This window comes from Nerophis ophidion, linkage group LG04 (assembly GCF_033978795.1).
Source record: "Nerophis ophidion isolate RoL-2023_Sa linkage group LG04, RoL_Noph_v1.0, whole genome shotgun sequence".
NCBI lineage: Eukaryota > Metazoa > Chordata > Actinopteri > Syngnathiformes > Syngnathidae > Nerophis > Nerophis ophidion.
Window position 1 is genome coordinate 82,510,149 of NC_084614.1, and position 27,703 is coordinate 82,537,851.

At 38.9% G+C, this 27,703-nt stretch overlaps 1 protein-coding gene across 1 annotated transcript in view; it reads right to left on the reverse strand.

The window, feature by feature from the left end:
- Nucleotides 1–305: 305 nt before the first annotated feature.
- The window catches only part of LOC133552056 (integrin-linked protein kinase-like), a 39,033-nt gene continuing 11,635 nt past the window's right edge, over nt 306–27,703 (reverse strand). Inside the window, exons 3-13 of the mRNA XM_061899366.1 lie at nt 21,039–21,204; nt 20,874–20,969; nt 17,930–18,026; nt 7,891–7,974; nt 7,705–7,790; nt 5,811–5,920; nt 5,591–5,718; nt 5,403–5,524; nt 5,242–5,341; nt 5,042–5,172; nt 306–656 (exon numbers count right to left, since the gene is read on the reverse strand). Coding sequence (XP_061755350.1) covers nt 507–656; nt 5,042–5,172; nt 5,242–5,341; nt 5,403–5,524; nt 5,591–5,718; nt 5,811–5,920; nt 7,705–7,790; nt 7,891–7,974; nt 17,930–18,026; nt 20,874–20,969; nt 21,039–21,204 — 1,270 coding nt within the window. The 3' untranslated portion in view covers nt 306–506. The remainder of the gene's footprint in view (nt 657–5,041; nt 5,173–5,241; nt 5,342–5,402; nt 5,525–5,590; nt 5,719–5,810; nt 5,921–7,704; nt 7,791–7,890; nt 7,975–17,929; nt 18,027–20,873; nt 20,970–21,038; nt 21,205–27,703) is intronic.

Here is a 27,703-nt window from a genome sequence, read left to right on the forward strand (position 1 = left end):
AATAATTTATAGCAACATTGATTTTTATTCATTATTGTTTTTTTAAGAAATTATTGCAAAAATTGTGTTATCAGAGTCAACAATACAACTTTTTCTGGTTGCATTTGACCAATGTGCTCTTTTATTCCACTTTTTATTGTTTAAAAAAACATTTTTTTTTGTGGTATTTTTAGAACGATGTGCTGCGGGCCGGTAAAACATTAGCTGCGGGCCGCAAAAAGGCCCCCGGGCCACACCTTGGACACCCCTGGTGTACGCCCACTCCGAGGCGCCATATTTGGAAAAAAAAAGCACACAGAGAAAAATAAACATAAATATAAAACCTTTATTGCAATGCTGTTTGGTTGCTGGAGTACCAAAAACATATTTATACACACTCATTTTTTGTACAAGTGGCTAATTAGTCACTTGAGTTTTCCACCAACACAAACAATCAGCGAGGACTTAAATTAGGACGTTATATTTAGCGGGTGGTTAAAGTGAGATTATTTACAGCAGCACAGCGTTTACTTGTCTTGCATTTTCTCCAAGATGGGCACGATCATGTCAAACTTGGGTCTCTTGGCGGCGTCCTCGTTCATGCAGAGCCTCATCAGCTTGCAGATGTGAGGAGAGATCCCCGGCGGGATGGTCGGCCGGAGGCCCTCCAGAGACACCTGAGAGCGGCAGCTATTTTTAGGCATCAGGTCAGTTCAAGTACAGCAGAGCATTCCTGGCATATTGATGATCTTTGTATAGTGTTTTTGTACTGAGTGCTTAAAAACAGCAGAGTGCTCCTGTTATGAAAATGACGTGTGGCGGATTTTTTGATAGTGTTTTTACAGTAAGTGCCCAAAAACAGCAGAGCATTTCCGTCATAGATGATCTTTGACGAGTGCTTTTGCAGTAAGTGCTTAAAAACAGAGTTTCTCTCATATAGATGATCTTTATTTAGTGTTTTTGCAGCAAGTGCCTAAAAACAGCATAATATTTTTGTTATTAGAGGATCTTTGTATAGTGTTTTTGCACTGAGTGCTTAAAAACAGCAGAGTGCTCCTGTTATGAAAATGACGTGTGGCGGATCTTTTTATAGTGTTTTTACAGTAAGTGCCCAAAAACAGCAGAGCATTTCTGTCATAGATGATCTTTGACGAGTGCTTTTGCAGTAAGTGCTTAAAAACAGAGTTTCTCTCAGCGCAGTGGGAGAGTGGCCGTGCGCAACCCGAGGGTCACTGGTTCAAATCCCCCCTAGTACCAACCTCGTCACGTCCGTTGTGTCCTGAGCAAGACACTTCACCCTTGCTCCTGATGGGTGCTGGTTAGCGCCTTGCATGGCAGCTCCCTCTATCAGTGTGTGAATGTGTGTGTGAATGGGTAAATGTGGAAGTAGTGTCAAAGCGCTTTGAGTACCTTGAAGGTAGAAAAGCGCTATACAAGTACAACCCATTTATTTTATTTATTTATTATATAGATGATCATTGTTTAGTGTTTTTGCAGCAAGTGCCTAAAAACAGCATAATATTTTTGTTATTAGAGGATCTTTGTATAGTGTTTTTGCACTGAGTGCTTAAAAACAGCAGAGTGCTCCTGTTATGAAAATGACGTGTGGCGGATCTTTTTATAGTGTTTTTACAGTAAGTGCCCAAAAACAGCAGAGCATTTCTGTCATAGATTATCTTTGACGAGTGCTTTTGCAGTAAGTGCTTAAAAACAGAGTTTCTCTCATATAGATGATCTTTGTTTAGTGTTTTTGCAGCAAGTGCCTAAAACAGCATCATATTTTTGTTATTAGAGGATCTTTGTATAGTGTTTTTGCACTGAGTGCTTAAAAACAGCAGAGTGCTCCTGTTATGAAAATGACGTGTGGCGGATCTTTTTATAGTGTTTTTACAGTAAGTGCCCAAAAACAGCAGAGCATTTCTGTCATAGATTATCTTTGACGAGTGCTTTTGCAGTAAGTGCTTAAAAACAGAGTTTCTCTCATATAGATGATCTTTGTTTAGTGTTTTTGCAGCAAGTGCCTAAAACAGCATCATATTTTTGTTATTAGAGGATCTTTGTATAGTGTTTTTGCACTGAGTGCTTAAAAACAGCAGAGTGCTCCTGTTATGAAAATGACGTGTGGCGGATCTTTTTATAGTGTTTTTACAGTAAGTGCCCAAAAACAGCAGAGCATTTCTGTCATAGATGATCTTTGACGAGTGCTTTTGCAGTAAGTGCTTAAAAACAGAGTTTCTCTCATATAGATGATCTTTGTTTAGTGTTTTTGCAGCAAGTGCCTAAAAACAGCATCATATTTTTGTTATTAGAGGATCTTTGTATAGTGTTTTTGCAGTAATTGCTTAAAAACAGCAGTGTTTCTGTCATGGGACCACAATGGAAACAAGCTTTTTGGCTTTTAGTGCTATCCATTTGCTTTTTTTAAAGCATTAAATGGTATCAATTCTTTAAGATTTCAACTTTTCAATCAATCAATATAGAGGATCTTTGTGTAGTGTTTTTGCAGCAAGTGCTTAAAAACATCAGAGCCTTCCTGTCATATAGATGATCTCTATGTAGTGTTTTTGCAGTAAGTGCTTAAAAACAGAGTTTCTGTCATTTAGATGATCTTTGTTTAGTGTTTTTGCAGCAAGTGCCTAAAAACAGCATCATATTTTTGTTATTAGAGGATCTTTGTATAGTGTTTTTGCAGTAATTGCTTAAAAACAGCAGTGTTTCTGTCATGGGACCACAATGGAAACAAACATTTTTGGCTTTTTGTGCTATCCATTTGCTTTTTTTAAAGCATTAAATGGTATCAAATCTTTAAGATTTCAACTTTTCAATCAATCAATATAGAGGATCTTTGTGTAGTGTTTTTGCAGCAAGTGCTTAAAAACATCAGAGCCTTCCTGTCATATAGATGATCTCTATGTAGTGTTTTTGCAGTAAGTGCTTAAACAGTTTCTGTCATATAGATGATCTTTGTTAAGTGTTTTTACAGCAAGTGCCCAAAAACAGCAGAGCATTTCTGTCATAAAGGATTTTTGATGAGTGCTTTTGCAGTAAGTGCTTAAAAACAGAGTTTCTGTTGTATAGATTATCTTTGTTTAGTGTTTTTGCAGCAAGTGCCTAAAAACAGCATCATATTTTTGTTATTAGAGGATCTTTGTATAGTGTTTTTGCAGTAATTGCCTAAAAACAGCAGTGTTTCTGTCATGGGACCACAATGGAAACAAACCTTTTTGGCTTTTTGTGCCATCCATTTGATTTTTCAAAGGATTCCATTGATTCCATTCTTTAAGATGTCAAACTTATCAATCAATCAATATCGAGGATCTTTGTATAGTGTTTTTGCTGCAAGTGCCTAAAAACAGCAGAGCGTTCTTGTCATATGGATGATCTCTATATAGTGTTTTTGCAGTAAGTGCTTAAAAACAGAGTTTCTGTCATTTAGATGATCTTTGTATAATGTTTTTACAGTAAGTGCCTAAAAACAGCATAGTGTTTGTCATAGATTAAAAACAGCAGAGTGCTCCTGTTGTATAAATGATCTTTGACAAGTGTTTTTTCAGGAGCATTATAAGAACAGCAAATCATTTATATCAGAGGATCTTTGTATAGTGTTTATGCAGTAATTGCTTAAAAACAGTAGTGTTTCTGTCATATAGAGAATCTTTGTATAGGGTTTTTTTTGCAGCAAGTGCCTAAAAACAGCAAGCGTTTCTGTTGTGTAGAGGATCTTTGTAATTTTTTTTGGGGCTTTAAGTGCTTAAAAAAGCAGTGTTTCTGTCATATAGATGATCTTTGTATAGTGTTTTGCAGTAAGTGCCTAAAAACAGCAGATTGTTGTCATAGATTATATTTGTATAGTGTTTGTGCTGTAAGTGCCTAAAAACGGCGGAGAATTCTTGTCATATTTATAATCTTTGTAGTGTTTTTGCACAAAGTGCTTAAAACAGCAGTGCTCTAATTATATAAATGATCTTTGATAAGTGTTGTTTCAGTAGCATTCTAAAAACAGCAGAGAATTCCTGTTGTATAGATGATCTTTGACAATTGTTTTTGCATTAAGTATTTAAAAACAGCAGATCATTCATGTCATATAGATGATCTTTGGCAAGTGTTTTTCTGTAGAGTTCTAAAATCAGCAAAGCATTCCTTTCATATAGATGATCTATGACAAGTGTTTTTGCAATAAGCGTTTGAAAAAAGCAGATTATTCCTGTCGTATAGATGATCTTTGACAAGTGTTTTTGCAATAAGCGTTTGAAAAAAGCAGATTATTCCTGTCGTATAGATGATCTTTGACAAGTGTTTTTGCAATAAGTGTTTGAAAAAAGCAAAGCATTCCTTTCATATAGATGATCTTTGACAAGTGTTTTTGCAATAAGCGTTTGAAAAAAGCAGAGTATTCCTGTCGTATAGATGATCTTTGACAAGTGTTTTTGCAATAAGTGTTTGAAAAAAGCAGGGTATTCCTGTCGTATAGATGATCTTTGACAAGTGTTTTTGCAGTTAGTGTTTAAAAACAGCAAAGCATCCTTGTTATAAAGATGATCTTTGACACATGTTTGTTCAGTAGCATTTAAAAAAAAAGCAAAGTATTCCTGTTGTACAGATGATCTTTGACTAGTTGTTTTTTTCAGTTGAGTCCTAAATACAACAGAGCGCTCTTGTTCTATTGAGGATCTTTGACAAGTGTTTTTGCCATGAGTGTTTAAAAACATCAGAGCGTTCCTGTCATATAGATGATCTTTGACAAGTGTTTTTTCAGTAGCGTTCTAAAAACAGCAACACATTCCTGCCGTATAGTGTTTTTTTTTTCAGTTATGTCCTAAACACAACAGAGCGCTCTTGTCGTATAGATGATCTTTGACTAGTGTTTTTGCAATAAGCGTTTAAAACAGAAGAGGGCTCCTGTCTAATAGAGGATCTTTTCATCAGCATTAATATTGCTTCTTTCTCCAAAGTTCTGACCAATAATTTAATGAAGTAAGAGTTTGAAAGTATCTCTGAGCCTGGCGGTGACATTTTTATAGAAAATGGGAGTAAAAGTACGGAGACAATGCGGACTTCTTGCCTTCATGCCAATCTCCATGGGTGAAAGGTGGGCAAAGGGCACCTCTCTGGTCACAAGTTCCCACAGCAGAACCGCGAAGCTCCACATGTCTGCAGACCTCCTGTTGATGTCCTCAGACTTCTTCTGCAGGGCTGAAACGTGACATTGTTCTGATTATTATTGCCCATCTGCGTGCCGTACAAGAAAAAGACCAACGCCACCTTCTGGTGCCACCCAGGCCGGAGCGTACATGCGACCGGGACACTGGAAGGAGAACTTGGCGTCCGCCATGTTTATCCTGGCCGTCATGTCCTCGTCGATCTGCCGGCGAGAACGGAAGGAGTCTGGCGGATTTTCCGTCGGGCGCGACGGCGACACTCACCATCACATGCTGGCTGTTGAGGTGCAGCCGCTGCACCATGGGCTCCAAGGTGTGCAGGAAGGTCATACCGCTGGCGATGTCCAAGGCCAACCTGACCGCTTGGTTCTGGTCCACCACCAGAGCTGAGGAGGACGCACAAGTCACCGTGCTCTCTTGTCATCACTTCAACACACAAGGAGGCCACTCACTGGTGCCCTGGTGGAGGAGGCTGTGCAGGGACCCGTACGGCATGTAGCGGGTGAGGACGATGGGGTGCGGGGAGGGGGGCGACTGGCACGCTCCCAGAACGGGAAGGATGTTGGGGTGAGAGAAGATCCTGGAGGAGTGGACGTCCGGGTTTAATTGTGTTGCCTGGGACCACAAGATGGCAGCACGGCAGTCGGAGGGTTCGCTTTTTTTTTTTTTTACCGTAGTTTGGGATGCTCCTCGCCAAAGTCTCGGCTCTTCCTGGTGGTCCAGTCCCTCACACGCAGCACCTTGACCACCACCTCGTCGCCCTGCCAGCGACCCTGCCAGCACTGAGGAGACACACGGGGACAGCTTGAAGCAGGGGTGTTTCATGAGGGGTTCCCTCAATCATCAGGAGATTTGATTGAGGGAACCCCTCATGAAACAGTTCTGTAGAGATGAAGTAGTCTTGTGATTTTTCCCACACATACATATTGCGCTCTACCACAGTATCGAGCACTCATCTCTGGATAATTCAATCAAGACGTATATATATATATATATATATATATATATATATATATTATGTATGTGTGTATATGTATACATATGTGTATATACGTACTTGTGTATAGATGAATAAATGTATGTATATATGTACATGTGTGTGTATGTATGTATGTATGTGTGTGCATGTATGTATATATGCACGTGTGTGTATGTATGTACATATGTATGTATTTATATATGTACGTGTATGTATGCATATGTATACAAGTATGTATATACGTACTTGTGTATAGATGTATAAATGTATGTATATACGTACTTGTGTATAGATGTATAAATGTATGTATATACGTACTTGTGTATAGATGTATAAATGTATGTATATACGTACTTGTGTATAGATGTGTATATGTACATGTGTATACATGTATGTACAGCATGTACGTGTATATGTACATGTGTATACATGTATGTACATTTGTATTCATATATGTATGTATGTATGTATGTGTGTGTGTATGTATGTATGTATAGGTACATGTGTGTATATGTGTATACATGTATGTATATATGTACATATGTATGTATGTGTATACATGTATATGTATGTATATATGTACATATGTATGTATGTGTATACATGTATATGTATGTATATATGTACATATGTACATGTGTATACATGTATGTATATACTGTATGTATGCATGTGTATGCATGTGTGTGTATGTATGTATGTGTGTGTGTTTTTATATATATATATATATATATATATATATATTTTTTTTTACTTGTATGACAACCTCCTTAGGGTTTTGTAATCAATTAGAAATATCAAGCAGCTAACATGCGCTAAACATGGAATGGAGATAGTGTTTAAAATTTTCCCCATCATGCTTTGTAATGGGTTTAAATGGGTGTTATTCTGACTTTTTTTACGGTGTGTGAACGTTTTTATTTTTTTATTTTTTTATTTTGTTATATACAATATCCACAAATTGTGTTGTATTCTTTTATGTGAGACCATGTCTGTTGGCGTTTTATGTTGGTTATATATATATATATATATATATATATATATATATATATATATATATATATACAGTATATATATATATATACACACACACACACAGTGGAGCAAAAAAGTATTTAGTCAGCCAGGGATTGTGCAAGTTCTCCCACTTAAAATGATGACAGAGGTCTGTCATTTTCACCATAGGTACACTTCAACTGGGAGAGACAGAATGTGAAAAAAAAAATCAGGAATTCACATTGTAGGAATTAAAAAAATACTATCTATCTATATATATATATATATATATATATATATATATATATATATATATATATATATATATATATATTATTTTTTTTTTCCCCCACCATGACTAGGGCAGGTTGTTTGCATTGGGCCAGAATAGTAAACGCTGCAGTTTCTGTCATTCAAAGCATGAGAAGAGGTCACGGACCTGAATTACTCATGTCGTCCACATGATGGCGACAAAGTATCAGCACATACATTAGAATTTAAACCCATGAAGTCATGCGGGCCAAATTGAAGATGCCACGGGCCGTAGTTTGGACACCCCTGCCTTAGAACAACACGCGGGAGAACACTAACCTCTCCCGAGTGGTTTTCGTTGATCTTTGCCACCAGAGAAAGTTGCTTGTAGTCGATGGCAGCCTGCTTGCTGAGGGTGCCGTTGCCTGCCAGTGGAAAATACCAAATAAATCAAATATTTCAAGAACATTTCCATGACTAAGGTGCCCCCCCCCCCCCCCCCCCCCCCCCCCCCCCCCCACTCACGAAGTCGCGTCCGCATGGTGCCCTTCCAGGAAGTCTCCTTGTAAGGAACTTTGGTCAGACTCTGGCCCATTTTCTCTGCCTTTTCTGAACAAAAACAACAGGATGTACTTTATTGTTCCCTTGTGAATCAATAAAGTTTGTCTAAGTCTAACCATCTCCTCCTAGGGTGTTTGGGCAAAATAGTCGCGGTTAAAATGACCGATACCCACCATTTAGGCCAGGGGTCGGGAACCTTTTTGGCTGAGAGAGCCATGAAAGCCAAATATTTCAAAATGTATTTCCGTGAGAGCCAGATAATATTTTTTAACACTGAATACAACTAAATGCGTGCATTTTTAAGTAAGACCAACATTTTTAAAGTATAATAAGTCTCTTATTCTTTTTCATAACAATATTATTCTGAAGCTAACCAATAATAAATAAAATGTCATGTCTGTTGATCATGTTTTTGTTTGGCCATGTGCTGTTTGTCTTTTGGACTCTTTAAGTTCCTGTTTTTTTTCCATTCCCTTGTCTGGTTTCCTTGGTTATTCATTTTGTCCACCTGTCTCTGGTGGACAAAATGCCCGCTCACGTGCTTCCCGAGCACTAATCCGAGGCAGTATTTAAGCTTGTCTTTGCCAGTCAGTCGCCCTGGCGTCAATGTGATCTTTTCTTGCTCTGTGCTGATTTGTTTCATGCCTTGCCATAGTTTCGTGCTTCATGCCATGCCAAGTAAGTTTTGTTTGATTTATGTTCGTAGTCTGTTTATGCGTTAGCTTTCTTCTTAGCCCAAGTTGTGATTCCGCTGTCAGCAATTTTTGTTTTTCTCTTTTTTTAGTTTAAATTAAGTCATGTTTTTTACCTAAATGCCATGTCCCGAGTAGTCCGTCTGCCTTCCTGGGAGAACGACCCCGCAGCAATAAAATATTTCTTACCATTAATGTGACTTCTTGAACAGGTGCGGTAGGAAACGGATGGATGGATTAAAATGCATGAGAATGTTTTATATTTTGAACTTTATTTTTAGTACTGTGAATTCCAGCGGAATTATTCATTACTTATCGTGTTAAGCAATGTCAGCTAAGATTTATCCGAGAGCCAGATGCAGTCATCAAAAGAGCCACATCTGGCTCTAGCGCCATTGGTTCCCTACCCCTGATATAGGCTTTGATAAATTGCTACGCTATAAAATGTTTGCCTGGTATGGCGCCAAACTTTGCTTTAATGGTTTTTGGCCATTTTTCGGTGGAAAAAAGGGTCAAACTATTACAAACTTCCCGAGGGACTTTGGCCAAATGAGTTGCGTCTCAGTGTTAATTTTGACAGCAAAATTTGATTTAGTTTTAGTCATAGTCTTTTGACTAAAATGTAAATTAATTTTAGTCATAATTTAGTTATTTAAATTGTTTTAGTTTTAGTCTAGTTTTAGTTGACGAAACATCATAAGATTATAGTCGACGAAAACTACAGTAGATTTAGTCGACTAAAGGGTAATATGTAAACTTTCCCTTCAATTTCTGAAAGTCAAAGCAAAACAGTGGAAAAATCAAGTCGTATTTTGATGAAAATCATGTCTCAAATGTAGTATTTCACGAGTAAGCTGTGTAATAAACGGGATGACGTGGAGTGAGTTGTATGTTGTGGAAAATGCTTACCTGTGTGTGGATTTCGGGGTGATTGGACTGTAAATGTCGCTTCAAGTTTGTTGTGTTTTTCCCGGTAATCCTCGCGCTACATTTCTTACACGGCGTCTTCTTATCTTTGACGTCAAATATAAAATGTCCCCATATGTCCTCTCTCCTCTTCCTCCCCGGCGTTGACATGTTGTCTTCAGCAGTCTCAAACGCCAACTACGTTTATGTAACTTCCTTACCACGTCGCTCTGATTGGTTCTCTTCCCAACTCCTTCCGAACAAAATGAGTTCCGATTGGATTTCGTCTCTGGCAGACATTTTCGTCTCGTTTTTATTCGTTGACGAATATGTCAATACACCTCGTCATCGTCTTAGTCCACGTATATTATTTTTTATTTAGTTATTGTCTCGTTTTAGTCAGAAAAAGACGATAAGTATGGCGAAAATTTTTCGTCTACAAAATCAACACTGTTGCGCCTTTATCGCCCTCTTGTGGTGAAACATAATAATTGTCTTAACTTCCTTCCACATACTCCGATCTTCCTGAAATTTCTGATGGTGGGTCGCCGTGTTGACTGGGACGCAACTGCATGACTACGGCGTCTTTTTTTCGCCCCCTTGTGTTGGAAAAACTATTACAGTAATAACATCCTTTATAAATGCTCCGATCCTCCGGAATATTTGGATGGTGGGTCGGGTGTTGGGTGGGACGCAACTGCACGATTAATGAGACACCCTTTTTCGCCCCCTTATGGTGAAACACTATAACAGTTATAACTTCCTTACACGTGCGCCGATCTTACGGAATATTTGGATGGGGGGTCGGCATGTTGGGTGGGACGCAACTGCTTGACTACTGCAGTGCCATCTGTCGCCCCCTTATGGTAAAAAACTATAACAGTAATAACTTCCTTACACATTCTCCGATCTTCCGGAAAATTTGGATGGTGTGTCGGCGTGTTGGATGGGACGCAACTGCATGACATCTTTTTTTTCCACCTTGTGTTGAAAAACTATAACAGTAATAACTTTTTTACACATGCTCCGATCTTCCGGAATATTTGGATGTTGGGTGGGACGCAATTGCATGACTACTTCGACACCTTTTCTCGTCTTCTTATAGTGAAACGCTATGAGTAATAACTTCCTTACACATTTTCCAATCTTCCGGAATATTTGGATGGTTGGGCGGGACGCAAATGCATGACTGCGGCGTCGTTTTTCGCCACCTTGTGGTGAAAAACTAAAACAGTAAGAACTTCCTTACAGATGCTCCAATCTTCTGGAAAATTTGGACGGTGGTTCGGGGTGTTGGGTGGGACGCAACTGCATGACAACTGCGGTGTCTTTTTTCACCCCCTTGTGGTGAAAAACTATAACAGTAATAACTTCCCTACACATGCTGCGATCTTCCGGGAAATTTGTAAGGATTCGGGTGGGATGCAACTGCACGATTACTGAGACACCCTTTTTCGCCCCCTTATGGTAAAACACTATAACAGTTATAACTTCCTTACACATGCGCCGATCTTACGGAATATTTGGATGGGGGGTCGGGTTGTTGGGTGGGACGCAACTGCTTGGCTACTGCAGTGCCATCTGTCGCCCCCCTGTGGTGAAAAACTATAACAGTAATAACTTCCTAACACATTCTCCGATCTTCCGGAAAATTTGGATGGTGGGTCGGCGTGTTGGATGGGACGCAACTGCATGACATCTTTTTTTGCCACCTTGTGTTGAAAAACTATAACAGTAATAACTTTTTTACACATGCTCCGATCTTCTGGAAAATTTTGACGGTGGTTCGGGGTGTTGGGTGAAACGCAACTGTATGACTACTGCGGTGTCTTTTTTCACCCCCTTGTGGTGAAAAACTATAACAGTAATAACTTCCCTACACATGCTGCGATCTTCCGGAAAATTTGTAAGGATTCGGGTGGGATGCAACCGCACGATTACTGCAACACCCTTTTTCGCCCCCTTATGGGAAAACACTATAACAGTTATAACTTCCTTACACATGCGCCGATCTCACGGAATATTTGGATGGGGGGTCGGGTTGTTGGGTGGGACGCAACTGCTTGACTACTGCAGTGCCATCTGTCGCCCCCCTGTGGTGAAAAACTATAACAGTAATAACTTCCTAACACATTCTCCGATCTTCCGGAAAATTTGGATGGTGGGTCGGCGTGTTGGATGGGACGCAACTGCATGACGTCTTTTTTTGCCACCTTGTGTTGAAAAACTATAACAGTAATAACTTTTTTACACATGCTCCGATCTTCTGGAAAATTTGGACGGTGGTTCGGGGTGTTGGGTGGGACGCAACTGCATGACTACTGCGGTGTCTTTTTTCACCCCCTTGTGGTGAAAAACTATAACAGTAATAACTTCCCTACACATGCTGCGATCTTCCGGGAAATTTGTAAGGATTCGGGTGGGACGCAACTGCACGATTACTGAGACACCCTTTTTCGCCCCCTTATGGTAAAACACTATAACAGTTATAACTTCCTTACACATGCGCCGATCTTACGGAATATTTGGATGGGGGGTCGGCGTGTTGGGTGGGACGCAACTGCTTGACTAATGCAGTGCCATCTGTCGCCCCCCTGTGGTGAAAAACTATAACAGTAATAACTTCCTTACACATTCTCCGATCTTCTGGAAAATTTGGATGGTGGGTCGGCGTGTTGGATGGGACGCAACTGCATGACATCTTTTTTTCGCCACCTTGTGTTGAAAAACTATAACAGTAATAACTTTTTTACACATGCTCCGATCTTCCGGAATATTTGGATGTTGGGTGGGATGCAATTGCATGACTACTTCGACACCTTTTCTCGTCTTCTTATAGTGAAACACTATGAGTAATAACTTCCTTACACATTTTCCAATCTTCCGGAATATTTGGATGGTTGGGCGGGACGCAGATGCATGACTGCGGCGTCGTTTTTCACCACCTTGTGGTGAAAAACTAAAACAGTAAGAACTTCCTTACACATGCTCCAATCTTCTGGAAAAATTGGACGGTGGTTCGGGGTGTTGGGTGGGACGCAACTGTGGTGAAAAACTATACCAGTAAGAACTTCCTTACACATGCTCCAATCTTCTGGAAAATTTGGACGGTGGTTCGGGGTGTTGGGTGGGACGCAACTGCATGACTACTGCGGTGTCTTTTTTCACCCCCTTGTGGTGAAAAACTATAACAGTAATAACTTCCCTACACATGCTGCGATCTTCCGGGAAATTTGTAAGGATTCGGGTGGGACGCAACTGCACGATTACTGAGACACCCTTTTTCGCCCCCTTATGGGAAAACACTATAACAGTTATAACTTCCTTACACATGCGCCGATCTTACGGAATATTTGGATGGTGGGTCGGGTGTTGGCTGGGACGCAACTGCATGACTACGACGTCTTTTTTCGCCCCCTTGTGTTGGAAAAACTATTACAGTAATAACATCCTTTATAAATGCTCCGATCCTTCGGAATATTTGGATGGTGGGTCGGGTTGTTGGGTGGGACGCAACTGCACGATTACTGAGACACCCTTTTTCGCCCCCTTATGGTGAAACACTATAACAGTTATAACTTCCTTACACATGCGCCGATCGTACGGAATATTTGGATGGGGGGTCGGCATGTTGGGTGGGACGCAACTGCTTGACTACTGCAGTGCCATCTGTCGCCCCCCTGTGGTGAAAAACTATAACAGTAATAACTTCCTTACACATTCTCCGATCTTCTGGAAAATTTGGATGGTGTGTCGGCGTGTAGGATGGGACGCAACTGCATGACGTCTTTTTTCGCCACCTTGTGTTGAAAAACTATAACAGTAATAACTTTTTTACACATGCTCCGATCTTCTGGAAAATTTGGATGTTTGGTGGGATGCAATTGCATGACTACTTCGACACCTTTTCTCGTCTTCTTATAGTGAAACACTATGAGTAATAACTTCCTTACACATTTTCCAATCTTCCGGAATATTTGGATGGTTGGGCGGGACGCAAATGCATGACTGCGGCGTCGTTTTTCACCACCTTGTGGTGAAAAACTAAAACAGTAAGAACTTCCTTACACATGCTGCGATCTTCTGGAAAATTTGGACGGTGGTTCGGGGTGTTGGGTGGGACGCAACTGCATGACTACTGCGGTGTCTTTTTTCACCCCCTTGTGGTGAAAAACTATAACAGTAATAACTTCCCTACACATGCTGCGATCTTCCGGAAAATTTGTAAGGATTCGGGTGGGACGCAACTGCACGATTACTGAGACACCCTTTTTCGCCCCCTTATGGTAAAACACTATAACAGTTATAACTTCCTTACACATGCGCCGATCGTATGGAATATTTGGATGGGGGGTCGGCGTGTTGGGTGGGACGCAACTGCTTGACTACTGCAGTGCCATCTGTCGCCCCCCTGTGGTGAAAAACTATAACAGTAATAACTTCCTAACACATTCTCCGATCTTCCGGAAAATTTGGATGGTGGGTCGGCGTGTTGGATGGGACGCAACTGCATGACGTCTTTTTTTGCCACCTTGTGTTGAAAAACTATAACAGTAATAACTTTTTTACACATGCTCCGATCTTCCGGAATATTTGGATGTTGGGTGGGATGCAATTGCATGACTACTTCGACACCTTTTCTCGTCTTCTTATAGTGAAACACTATGAGTAATAACTTCCTTACACATTTTCCAATCTTCCGGAATATTTGGATGGTTGGGCGGGACGCAAATGCATGACTGCGGCGTCGTTTTTCACCACCTTGTGGTGAAAAACTAAAACAGTAAGAACTTCCTTACACATGCTGCGATCTTCTGGAAAATTTGGACGGTGGTTCGGGGTGTTGGGTGGGACGCAACTGCATGACTACTGCGGTGTCTTTTTTCACCCCCTTGTGGTGAAAAACTATAACAGTAATAACTTCCCTACACATGCTGCGATCTTCCGGGAAATTTGTAAGGATTCGGGTGGGATGCAACTGCACGATTACTGCAACACCTTTTTCGCCCCCTTATGGTAAAACACTATAACATTTATAACTTCCTTACATATGCGCTCATCGTACGGAATATTTGGATGGGGGGTCGGCATGTTGGGTGGGACGCAACTGCTTGCCTACTGCAGTGCCATCTGTCGCCCCCCTGTGGTGAAAAACTATAACAGTAATAACTTCCTTACACATGTGTTGATCTTCCGGAAAATTTGGATGGTGGGTCGGCGTGTTGGATGGGATGCAACTGCATGACGTCTTTTTTCGCCACCTTGTGTTGAAAAACTATAACAGTAATAACTTTTTTACACATGCTCCGATCTTCTGGAAAATTTGGACGGTGGTTCGGGGTGTTGGGTGGGACGCCACTGTATGACTACTGCGGTGTCTTTTTTCACCCCCTTGTGGTGAAAAACTATAACAGTAACTTCCCTACACATGCTGCGATCTTCCGGGAAATTTGTAAGGATTCGGGTGGGACGCAACTGCACGATTACTGAGACACCCTTTTTCGCCCCCCTTATGGTAAAACACTATAACAGTTATAACTTCCTTACACATGCGCCGATCTTACGAATATTTGGATGGGGGGTCGGCATGTTGGGTGGGACGCAACTGCTTGACTACTGCAGCGTCATTTGTCGCCCCCCTGTGGTGAAAAACTATAACAGTAATAACTTCCTAACACATTCTCCGATCTTCCGGAAAATTTGGATGGTGGGTCGGCGTGTTGGATGGGACGCAACTGCATGACATCTTTTTTTGCCACCTTGCGTTGAAAAACTATAACAGTAATAACTTTTTTACACATGCTCCGATCTTCCGGAATATTTGGATGTTGGGTGGGATGCAATTGCATGACTACTTCGACACCTTTTCTCGTCTTCTTATAGTGAAACACTATGAGTAATAACTTCCTTACACATTTTCCAATCTTCCGGAATATTTGGATGGTTGGGCGGGACGCAGATGCATGACTGCGGCGTCGTTTTTCACCACCTTGTGGTGAAAAACTAAAACAGTAAGAACTTCCTTACACATGCTCCAATCTTCTGGAAAATTTGGACGGTGGTTCGGGGTGTTGGGTGGGACGCAACTGCATGACTACTGCGGTGTCTTTTTTCACCCCCTTGTGTTGAAAAACTATAACAGTAATAACTTTTTTACACATGCTCCGATCTTCTGGAAAATTTGGATGTTGGGTGGGATGCAATTGCATGACTACTTCGACACCTTTTCTCGTCTTCTTATAGTGAAACACTATGAGTAATAACTTCCTTACACATTTTCCAATCTTCCGGAATATTTGGATGGTTGGGCGGGACGCAAATGCATGACTGCGGCGTCGTTTTTCGCCACCTTGTGGTGAAAAACTAAAACAGTAAGAACTTCCTTACACATGCTCCAATCTTCTGGAAAATTTGGACGGTGGTTCGGGGTGTTGGGTGGGACGCAACTGCATGACTACTGCGGTGTCTTTTTTCACCCCCTTGTGGTGAAAAACTATAACAGTAATAACTTCCCTACACATGCTGCGATCTTCCGGGAAATTTGTAAGGATTCGGGTGGGATGCAACTGCACGATTACTGAGACACCCTTTTTCGCCCCCTTATGGTAAAACACTATAACAGTTATAACTTCCTTACACATGCGCCGATCTTACGGAATATTTGGATGGGGGGTCGGGTTGTTGGGTGGGACGCAACTGCTTGACTACTGCAGTGCCATCTGTCGCCCCCCTGTGGTGAAAAACTATAACAGTAATAACTTCCTTACACATTCTCCGATCTTCTGGAAAATTTGGATGGTGTGTCGGCGTGTAGGATGGGACGCAACTGCATGATGTCTTTTTTCGCCACCTTGTGTTGAAAAACTATAACAGTAATAACTTTTTTACACATGCTCCGATCTTCTGGAAAATTTGGACGGTGGTTCGGGGTGTTGGGTGGGACGCAACTGTATGACTACTGCGGTGTCTTTTTTCACCCCCTTGTGGTGAAAAACTATAACAGTAATAACTTCCTTACACATGTGTTGATCTTCCGGAAAATTTGGATGGTTGGGTGGGATGCAACTGCTGCGTCTTTTTTCGCCCCCTTGTGGTGAAAAACTATAACAGTAATAACTTCTTTACACATGCGCCGATCTTACGGAATATTTGGATGGTGGGTCGGTTGTTTGGTGGGACGCAACTGCACGATTACTGCGACACCCTTATGGTAAAACACTATGACAGTAATAACTTCCTTACACATGCTCCGATCTTCCGGAAAATTTGGATTGTGGGTCGGCGTGTTGGGTGGGACGCAACTGCTTGACTACTGCAGTGCCATTCATCGCCCCCTTGTTGTGGAACACTATAACAGTAATAACTTCTTTACACATGCGCCGATCTTCCGGAAAATTTGGATGGTTGTGTGAGAAGCAACTGCATGACTGCGGCGTCTTTTTTCGTCCCTTTGTGGTGAAAAACTAAAACAGTAACAACTTCCTTACACATGCTCCGATCTTCCAGGAAAATTTGTAAGGATTCGGGTGGGATGCAACTGCGTGACTGTGGCGTCTTTTTTCGCCCCCTTGTGGTGAAAAAATGTATCAGTAATAACATCCTTCCACATGCACCGATCTTCCGGAATATTTCGATGATTGGGTGGGACGCAACTGCATGACTGTGGCGTCTTTTTTCACCCCCTTGTGGTGAAAAACTGTAACGGTAATAACTTCTTTACACATACTCCGATCTTCCGGAAAATTTGTAAGGATTCGGGTGGGATGCAACTGCATGACTGTGGCGTCTTTTTTCGCCCCCTTGTGGTGAAAAAATCTAACGTAATAACTTCTTTACACATACTCCGATCTTCCGGAAAATTTCGATGTTGGGTGGGACGCAACTGCATTTTTCGCCTCCTTGTGGTGAAAAACTATAACAGTCATAACTTCCTTACATGTGCTCCGATCTCCTGAAATGTTTTGACGGTGGGTCAGGGCATCGGGTTGGACGTGACCGCCAGTATCATATGTGCCGACGAATATTTCATGTACTTCCTCCTGCTCCTGATTTTTCTTACTTTTTGTTGAAACATGCTTCCATCTACTCTTCTAAACTCTACTGGGCACTTTTTTCATCAGTTCTTTCAGGCTAACTTAGAGGTTAGCGTCCCTCCGTGTTTGCTTCTGCTTGCTTTTACTCATGTAGCATGTTTAGTTGCCGCAATGGAGGGTGATTAACTTAGGGGAGCGGCTCCACACTGTGTATGGACATATACAGTTGGCTGTCGACCCAGGTACTACAAGTAAATACAGACGGGACAGCTTTTGTGATGGTCCGATCACGTCATTTTTCACGGAAACCTGGCCGATACAGACCGATAGATGACCGATCCCTACTTAATACCTTCCTTAGTGACTTCTCACCTTGAAGAATTTGCCTCAAGCGGGGCTTGGCCTTGTCCAGAGGCGTCTGTCCGTACCTGTTGCACACACACACCTCAGCACCGCTGTCCAGCAGGTCCTAAACGAGCACAAAGGTTCTTCAAGAATTAACACAAACAAGAATCCTTAGAACTCCTTCTTTGTCATGGAATGAGCAGCGGCACGTCAAAAGAAAATTCGAAAATATTTGTTTTTCAGTTTAACGCAAATGTAACTTGAAGACCACAAAATGACATGATGAGATGATTCATTGATATTTATGTCAATCTGGATCAGATCTGGTGGAACAACTTAAAGTTAAATTTTATTGTGGACATCAAATTATTTTTTGTGGTCAAAGTTACCACCAATAAATGTTTTAGTAATGTACATGTATTTTTATAGAGGTTAATTTGTGTTGTTTTTACTAAAGTTTTTTTTTGGTAACTGAATTAATATAACACTTTTTTTTTTTTGCTTTCGAATTTTGTGAACTGATTTTTACTGATTTTTTTTTTTTTACATCAAATTATGCTGAAAATTTAATTGAAAAAACTTTTTTTTATCAAAATGTGTGTTTTGAAATTCACAGTATAAAAATTGTGTTAGAAAATGTAGTGTAGAAAAATGTAGTGTATTAAAATTCAGTGTATAAAAAATCAGTGTTTAAAAGATCAGTTTTAATTTTGTGACCTGAATTTTTGTACATAAAATTTTATGAATTTCATAGATTTTTTTGAGTTTAAAATTCAGTGTAAATAAGTCAGTGTACAAAAATGCAAAAAAAAAAAAAAAAAAAAAAATTTAATTCAGTGTAAAAAAATCAGTATATAAAAATTCAATTAAAACTATTCATTTAAAAAAAATCAGTATATAAAAGCTCAGTGTTTCAAAACTCAGCGTTAAAAAAATCTGTTAGAAAAATTCAGTGTTTAAAAATTCACTTTCAGAAAAAGTTAGTGTATAAACATTCAACGTTTAAAAATTATGTTGAAAAATTCAGTTTGAATTTTTTGAACTGAAGTTTTGTACATAAAATTGAATTAATTTCATTGATTTTTTGTGTTTAAAAAATCAGTGTACAAAAATTCAATGAAATTTTTTTTTTTAATTCAGTGTTAGAAAAATTCACTGTTAGAAAAAGTCAGTATATAAAAGCTCAGTGTTTAAAAATTCAGCGTTAAAAAATTCACTCTTACAAAAATTCAGTGTAAACAAATCAGTGTTTATAAATTCACTGTTAGAAAAATTTTGTGTGTAAAAATTAAACGTTTAAAAATTCCTGTCAGAAAAAGTTATCTCATAAAAATGTAGTGTATGAAAAATTTGGTGTATAAAAATGTAGTGTAAAAAAATTACTGCATAATAATTCAGTGTATAAAAAGTAATTGTTAGAAAAATTTAGCGTATGAAAAACTGTGTATACACATTTAATGTATATAAATTTAGTGGATAGACATTTAGTGGATGAAAAATGTAGTGTATAGAAATTGAATGTATAATTCAGTGAATAATAATTCAGTGTATAACAAGTCGTCATTACAAAAATTTTATGTATAGAAAGTCATTGTTTTAAAATTCTTGTTACAAAAATTCAGTGTATTTAAAAAATGTAATTTTAGAAAAATTCAGTGTATAAAATTCACTGTAAGAAAAATTCACGTTATAAATATTGAGTGTATAAAAATTTCAGTGTATAAAAATGTGTTTAAAAATTACCGTTAGAAAAATTTAGCGTATAAAAATTTTGTGTATGAAAAATTCAGTGTATAAAAATGTAGTGTAAAAAAATTTATGCATAATAGTTCAGTGTATAAAAAGTGATTAGAAAAATTTAGTGTATAAAAAATTGTGTATAAAAATGTAGTGTATGAAAAATTGTGTATACACATTTAATGTATAGAAATTTAGTGCATAAAAATGTAGTGTACGGTATAGAAATTGAATGTATAATTCAGTGAATAATAATTCAGTGTAAAAAAAGTCATTGGAAAAATGTTGTGTATAAAAAGTCATTGGTTCAAAATTCTTTGTGAGAAAAATTCAGTGTATCTAAAAATTAATTGTACACAAATTCAGTGTATAATATTAACTGTAAGGAAAATTCCCGTTAGAAAAATTTAGCGTGTAAAAATGTTGTGTATGAAAAATTTGGTGTAAACAATTCAGTGCATAATAATTCAGTGTATAAAAAATAATTGTTAGAAAAATTTGGAGTATGAAAAACTGTGTCTAAAATTTAGTGTATGAAAAATTGTGTTTACACATTTAACGTATAGAAATTTAGTGAATAAAAAAAATTTGTGTATGAAAAATGTAGTGTATAAAAATGTGTATTCAAGTTAAATGTATAATTCAGGGTATAAAAAGTCGTCATTAGAAAAATTCAGTGGAGAAAAATTGTGTTGTCATTGTTTTAAAATTCATTGTTAGAAAAATTCAGTGTATTTAAAAAAATAATTGTTAGAAAAAAATAATTGTAGGAACATTCAGTGTATTTAAAAATTAATTTTTAGAAAAAATAATTGTAGAAAAAAATTCATGGAGTAAAAATTTTGTGTATAACATTTTTTGTAACTTGAAAATGTATAATTTCAAAATGCTTGATTTTTAAACACGTATTTTGCTAACATGTTTTTTTCCAATGAAAGTGTCAGCACGATTTGATGTAAAAAATTCAGTTCACAAAATTTAAACACAAAAAATTAAGTTGCATAAACTCAATGTCCAAAAAAAAAACTTTGGTAATAAAGACGCAAAATATATTAATGTAGCGTGTACCCCGTCTATTTGGGGGGATGAAGTTCCAAGACCACCTGAGTAGCAAATAAACGTGAGTAATTGAGACTGCTTTAAAAATGTCTATTTTTAACCCTCCTTCCCCTTTAACTCCTAGTTTGATGTAATCTGTCCAGCAGAGGGCGCTGTCAGTGCGGCGTGTCGCTACCTCCGCCACCTCCTCTTTGCCCCAGAAGCAGGCGTAGTGCAGCGGCGTGTTCCCGTGTTCGTTGACGGTGTTTGGGTCCGCTTTGCACTGAATCAGCTGCACACAGTTCAGGCAAAGGTGAGGTCGTCGCCATGGTGTCATAACGGGGGGGGGGGGGGGGCGTACCTTAGCCACGATGTCGCCGTGGCCGTGACTGGCGGCCAGATGCAGGGGTGTGTCGTCGCCGCGGTTCATCACGTTGATGCGGGCGCCCCTCATGATGAGCATGTCCACCACGCCGCCGCGCCCCTCCCTGCAGGCCCAGTGCAGCGGACTGAAGCCGTGGTCGTCGCTGGAAGGACAATCCAAAATAAGCTTCCACTTTTCAAAGTGCGCCAGCTCGATAATACGATAAACAATACTTGGAGGATTAACACTTTTTAGGACTCAACGACTGGCACATTTATCTTAATGGCAAAGACTACTTCCTGACTACAACAACATGAGCAGGAAAACTGGCGTGTTATGTTGCAATTTTCATGTAGATAGACAAAGCAAGCATGTCTTAAAAAAAGCGCTCAAAAAAAGCCCCCACTTTTCAAAATGTGCTAGCTCGATGCTAATTAACATTGGATATGCCATATACATGATAGCGATTAGCATTAGCGCGGTGATTTTAACGGCTCTAAATTTGTAATATGAAAACTACAACTAAGATCCAAGTTACTTTCAAACACCTGGTGTGTAATAAGTACAATACTTACAGTATTAACACTTTTTAGGACTGAACGACTGTTGCATTTATCTTAATGGCAAAGACTACTTCCTGACTACGACAGAATTAGCAGGAAAACAGGCGTATTCTGTTGCAATTTTCTATGTAGACAAAGCAAGCATGTCTTACAAAATGCGCTAAAAAAAAGTCCCCACTTTTCAAAATGCGTTAGCGCGATGCTAATTTACAATGAACATGCCATATACATGCTAGCGATTAGCATTAGCGATTTTACATGGCGATTTAAACACCAAATGTGTTAATGAAAACGACAACTAAGATGCACGTTACAATCAAACAGCTGGTGTGTAATAAGTACAATACCTACAGTACTAACACTTTTTAGGACTCAACGACTGCTGCATTTATCTTAATGGCAAAGACTACTTCCTGACTATGACAGAATTAGCAGGAAAACAGGCGTTTTATGTTGCAATTTTCTATGTAGACAAAGCAAGCATGTCTTACAAAATGCGCAAAAAAAAGTCTCCACTTTTCAAAATGCGTTAGCGCGATGCTAATTTACAATGGACATGCCATATACATGCTAGCGATTAGCATTAGCGATTTTACATGGCGAAAACGTCAACTCAGATGTATGCTACAATCAAACAGCTGGTGTGTAATAAGTACAATACCTACAGTACTAAAACTTTTTAGGACTCAACGACTGGTACATTTATCTTAATGGCAAAGACTACTTCCTGACTATGACAACATTAGCAGGAAAACTGTCACGTTATATTGCAATTTTTCATGTAGATAGACAAAGCAAGCATGTCTTAAAAAAAGCGCTCAAAAAAAGCCCCCACTTTTCAAAATGCGCTAGCTCGATGCTAATTCACATTGGATATGCCATATACATGCTAGCGATTAGCATTAGCGATTTTACATGGCGATTTAAACACCAAAATGTGTTAATGAAAACGTCAACTAAGATACAAGTTACAATCAAACAGCTGGTGTGTAATAAGTACAATACTTACAGTATTAACACTTTTTAGGACTGAACGACTGCTGCATTTATCTTAATGGCAAAGACTACTTCTTGATTACGACAAGATGAGCAGGAAAACAGGCGTATTACATTGCAATTTTCCATGTAGACAGAGCAAGCATGTCTTACAAAAAGCGCTCAAAAAAGCCCCCGCGTTTCAAAATGTGCTAGCTCGATGCTAATTCACATTGGATACGCCATATACATGCTAGCGATTAGCATTAGCGATTTTACATGGCGATTTAAACACCAAATGTGTTACTGAAAACGTCAACTAAGATGCATGCTACAATCAAACAGCTGGTGTGTAATAAGTACAATACTTACAGTACTAACACTTTTTAGGACTCAACGACTAGTACATTTATTTTAATGGCAAAGACTACTTCTTGATTACGACAACATTAGCAGGAAAACAGGTGTATTATGTTGCAATTTTCCATGTAGGCAGAGCAAGCATGTCTTACAAAAAGCGCTCAAAAAAAGCCCCCACTTTTCAAAATGCGCTAGCTCGATGCTAATTAACATTGGATATGCCATATACATGCTAGCGATTAGCATTAGCGCGGTGATTTTAACGCCTCTAAATTTGTAATATGAAAACTACAACTAAGATCCAAGTTACTTTCAAACACCTGGTGTGTAATAAGTACAATACTTACAGTATTAACACTTTTTAGGACTGAACAACTGGTACATTTATCTTAATGGCAAAGACTACTTCCTGACTATGACAACATTAGCAGGAAAACAGGTGTATTATGTTGCAATTTTTCATGTCAACAAAGCAAGCATGTTTTGTAAAAAATGCGTTAAAAAATGAGCTTCCACTTTTCAAAATGCGCTAGCTTGATGCTAATTCACATTGGATACACCATATACATGCTAGCGATTAGCATTAGCGATTTTACATGGCGATTTAAACACCAAATGTGTTCATGAAAACGTCAACTCCGATGTATGCTACAATCAAACAGCTGGTGTGTAATAAGTACAATACTTACAGTACTAACACTTTTTAGGACTCAACGACTGGTACATTTATCTTAATGGCAAAGACTACTCCCTGACTATGACAACATTAGCAGGAAAACTGTCGTGTTATGTTGCAATTTTCCATGTAGATAGACAAAGCAAACATGTCTTAAAAAAAGCGCTCAAAAAAAGCCCCCACTTTTCAAAATGCGCTAGCTCGATGCTAATTAACATTGGATATGCCATATACATGCTAGCGATTAGCATTAGCGATTTTACCAAGATTTAAACACCAAAATGTGTTAATGAAAATGACAACTAAGATGCACGTTACAATCAAACAGCTGGTGTGTAATAAGTACAATACTTACAGTACTAACACTATTTAGGACTCAACGACTAGTACATTTATCTTAATGGCAAAGACTACTTCTTGACTACGACAACATTAGCAGGAAAACAGGCTTGTTATGTTGCAATTTTCCATGTAGACAAAGCAAGGATGTCTTAAAAAAGTGCTCAAAAAAGCCCCCACTTTTCAAAATGTGCTAGCTCGATGCTAATTAACATTGGATACGCCATATACATGCTAGCGATTAGAATTAGCGATTTTACATGGCGATTTAAACACCAAATGTTTTAATGAAAACGTCAACTCAGATATATGCTACAGTCAAACAGCTGGTGTGTAATAAGTACAATACTTACAGTATTCACACTTTTTAGGACTGAACGACTGGGGCATTTATCTTAATGGCAAAGACTACTTCCTGACTACGACAACATGAGCAGGAAAACAGGCGTATTATGTTGCAATTTTCCATGTAGACAAAGCCAACATGTCTTAAAAAAAGCCCCCACTTTTCAAAATGCGCTAGCTCGATGCTAATTAACATTGGATATGCCATATACATGCTAGCGATTAGCATTAGCGATTTTACATGGCGATTTAAACACCAAATGTTTTAATGAAAACGTCAACTCAGATATATGCTACACTCAAACAGCTGGTGTGAAATAAGTACAATACTTACAGTACTAACACTTTTTAGGACTCAACGACTAGTACATTTATTTTAATGGCAAAGACTACTTCCTGACTACGACAACATGAGCAGGAAAACAGGTGTATTATGTTGCAATTTTCCATGTCAACAAAGCAAGCATGTTTTGTAAAAAATGCGCTCAAAAATGAGCCTCCACTTTTCAAAATGCGCTAGCTCGATGCTAATTCACATTGGATACGCCATATACATGCTAGCGATTAGCATTAGTGATTTTACATGGCGATTTAAACACCAAAATGTGTTAATGAAAATGACAACTAAGATGCACGTTACAATCAAACAGCTGGTGTGTAATAAGTACAATACTTACAGTACTAACACTTTTTAGGACTCAACGACTAGTACATTTATTTTAATGGCAAAGACTACTTCTTGATTACGACAACATTAGCAGGAAAACAGGTGTATTATGTTGCAATTTTCCATGTAGGCAGAGCAAGCATGTCTTACAAAAAGCGCTCAAAAAAAGCCCCCACTTTTCAAAATGCGCTAGCTCGATGCTAATTAACATTGGATATGCCATATACATGCTAGCGATTAGCATTAGCGCGGTGATTTTAACGCCTCTAAATTTGTAATATGAAAACTACAACTAAGATCCAAGTTACTTTCAAACACCTGGTGTGTAATAAGTACAATACTTACAGTATTAACACTTTTTAGGACTGAACAACTGGTACATTTATCTTAATGGCAAAGACTACTTCCTGACTATGACAACATTAGCAGGAAAACAGGTGTATTATGTTGCAATTTTCCATGTCAACAAAGCAAGCATGTTTTGTAAAAAATGCGCTCAAAAATGAGCCCCCACTTTTCAAAATGCGCTAGCTCGATGCTAATTCACATTGGATATGCCATATACATGCTAGCGATTAGCATTAGCGATTTTACATGGCGATTTAAACACCAAAATGTGTTAATGAAAATGACAACTAAGATGCACGTTACAATCAAACAGCTGGTGTGTAATAAGTGCAATACTTACAGTACTAACACTTTTTAGGACTCAACGACTAGTACATTTATTTTAATGGCAAAGACTACTTCTTGATTACGACAACATTAGCAGGAAAACAGGTGTATTATGTTGCAATTTTCCATGTAGCCAGAGCAAGCATGTCTTACAAAAAGTGCTCAAAAAAAGCCCCCACTTTTCAAAATGCGCTAGCTCGATGCTAATTAACATTGGATATGCCATATACATGCTAGCGATTAGCATTAGCGCAGTGATTTTAACGCCTCTAAATTTGTAATATGAAAACTACAACTAAGATCCAAGTTACTTTCAAACACCTGGTGTGTAATAAGTACAATACTTACAGTACAAACACTTTTTAGGACTCAACGACTAGTACATTTATTTTAATGGCAAAGACTACTTCCTGACTACGACAACATTAGCAGGAAAACAGGTGTATTATGTTGCAATTTTCCATGTCAACAAAGCAAGCATGTTTTGTAAAAAATGCGCTCAAAAATGAGCCTCCACTTTTCAAAATGCGCTACCTCGATGCTAATTCACATTGGATATACCATATACATACTAGCGATTAGCATTAGCGCGGTGATTTTAAAGCCTCTAAATTTGTAATATGAAAACTACAACTAAGATCCAAGTTACTTTCAAACACCTGGTGTGTAATAAGTACAATACTTACAGTACAAACACTTTTTAGGACTCAACGACTAGTACATTTATTTTAATGGCAAAGACTACTTCCTGACTACGACAACATGAGCAGGAAAACAGGTGTATTATGTTGCAATTTTTCATGTCAACAAAGCAAGCATGTTTTGTAAAAAATGCGCTCAAAAATGAGCCTCCACTTTTCAAAATGCGCTAGCTCGATGCTAATTCACATTGGATACGCCATATACATGCTAGCGATTAGCATTAGTGATTTTACATGGCGATTTAAACACCAAATGTGTTACTGAAAACGTCAACTAAGATGCACGTTAGAATCGAACAGCTGGTGTGCAATAAGTCCAATATTTACAGTATTAACACTTTGTAGGACGAAGCCCCACCCCTGCCAGGTACCAGGGATTGGTACCGTCTCGGTTTGAACGTGGAAAGGTACCAATATGCACAGTTAAGAGTAACGGTGCATGTCTTGACACATCTGCAACCCTTCAGGAGTGGAGGAGTTCCATCCCGGGGTGTTCCCACAAGAACATACATGTTCCCACAAGAACATACATGCAGAACACTTCTTCTTGCAAAGGTGAGCAACAAATACCAAAGTCCTGGAGTGGCACTTTGGTACTTGGCCAGCACTCCAGCAGCACTGAGAGCGGACAAGCCCTCCAGGCAATGTTGCAATTGTCGACGCCCACTAAGAAATTTACTCAAAAAACGTAAGTGAAGTAAGGCTCCGCTTTTCCAACAGTGTGATAGCTTGATGCTAATATACAAACCCTGTTTCCATATGAGTTGGGAAATTGCGTTTGATGTAAACATAAACAGAATACAATGATCCTTTTCAAGCCATATTCAGTTGAATATGCTACAAAGACAACATATTTGATGTTCAAACTCATAAACATTTTAATTTGTGCAAATAATCATTAACTTTAGAATTTAATGCCAGCAATACGTGACAAAGAAGTTGGGAAAGGTGGCAATAAATACTGATAAAGTTGAGGAATGCTCATCAAACACTTATTTAGAACATCCAACAGGCTAATTGGGAACAGGTGGGTGCCATGATTGGCTATAAAAACAGCTTCCCAAAAAATGCTCAGTCTTCCACAAGAAAGGATGGGGCGAGGTACACCCCTTTGTCCACAACTGTGTGAGCAAATAGTCAAACAGTTTAAGAACAACCTTTCTCAAAGTGACATTGCAAGACATTTAGGGATTTCAACATCTACGCTCCATAATATCATCAAAAGGTTCAGAGAATCTGGAGAAATCACTCCACGTAAGCGGCATGGCCGGAAACCAACATTGAATGACCGTGACCTTCCATCCCTCAAAAACCGACATCAATCTCTAAAGGATATCACCACATGGGCCCAGGAACACTTC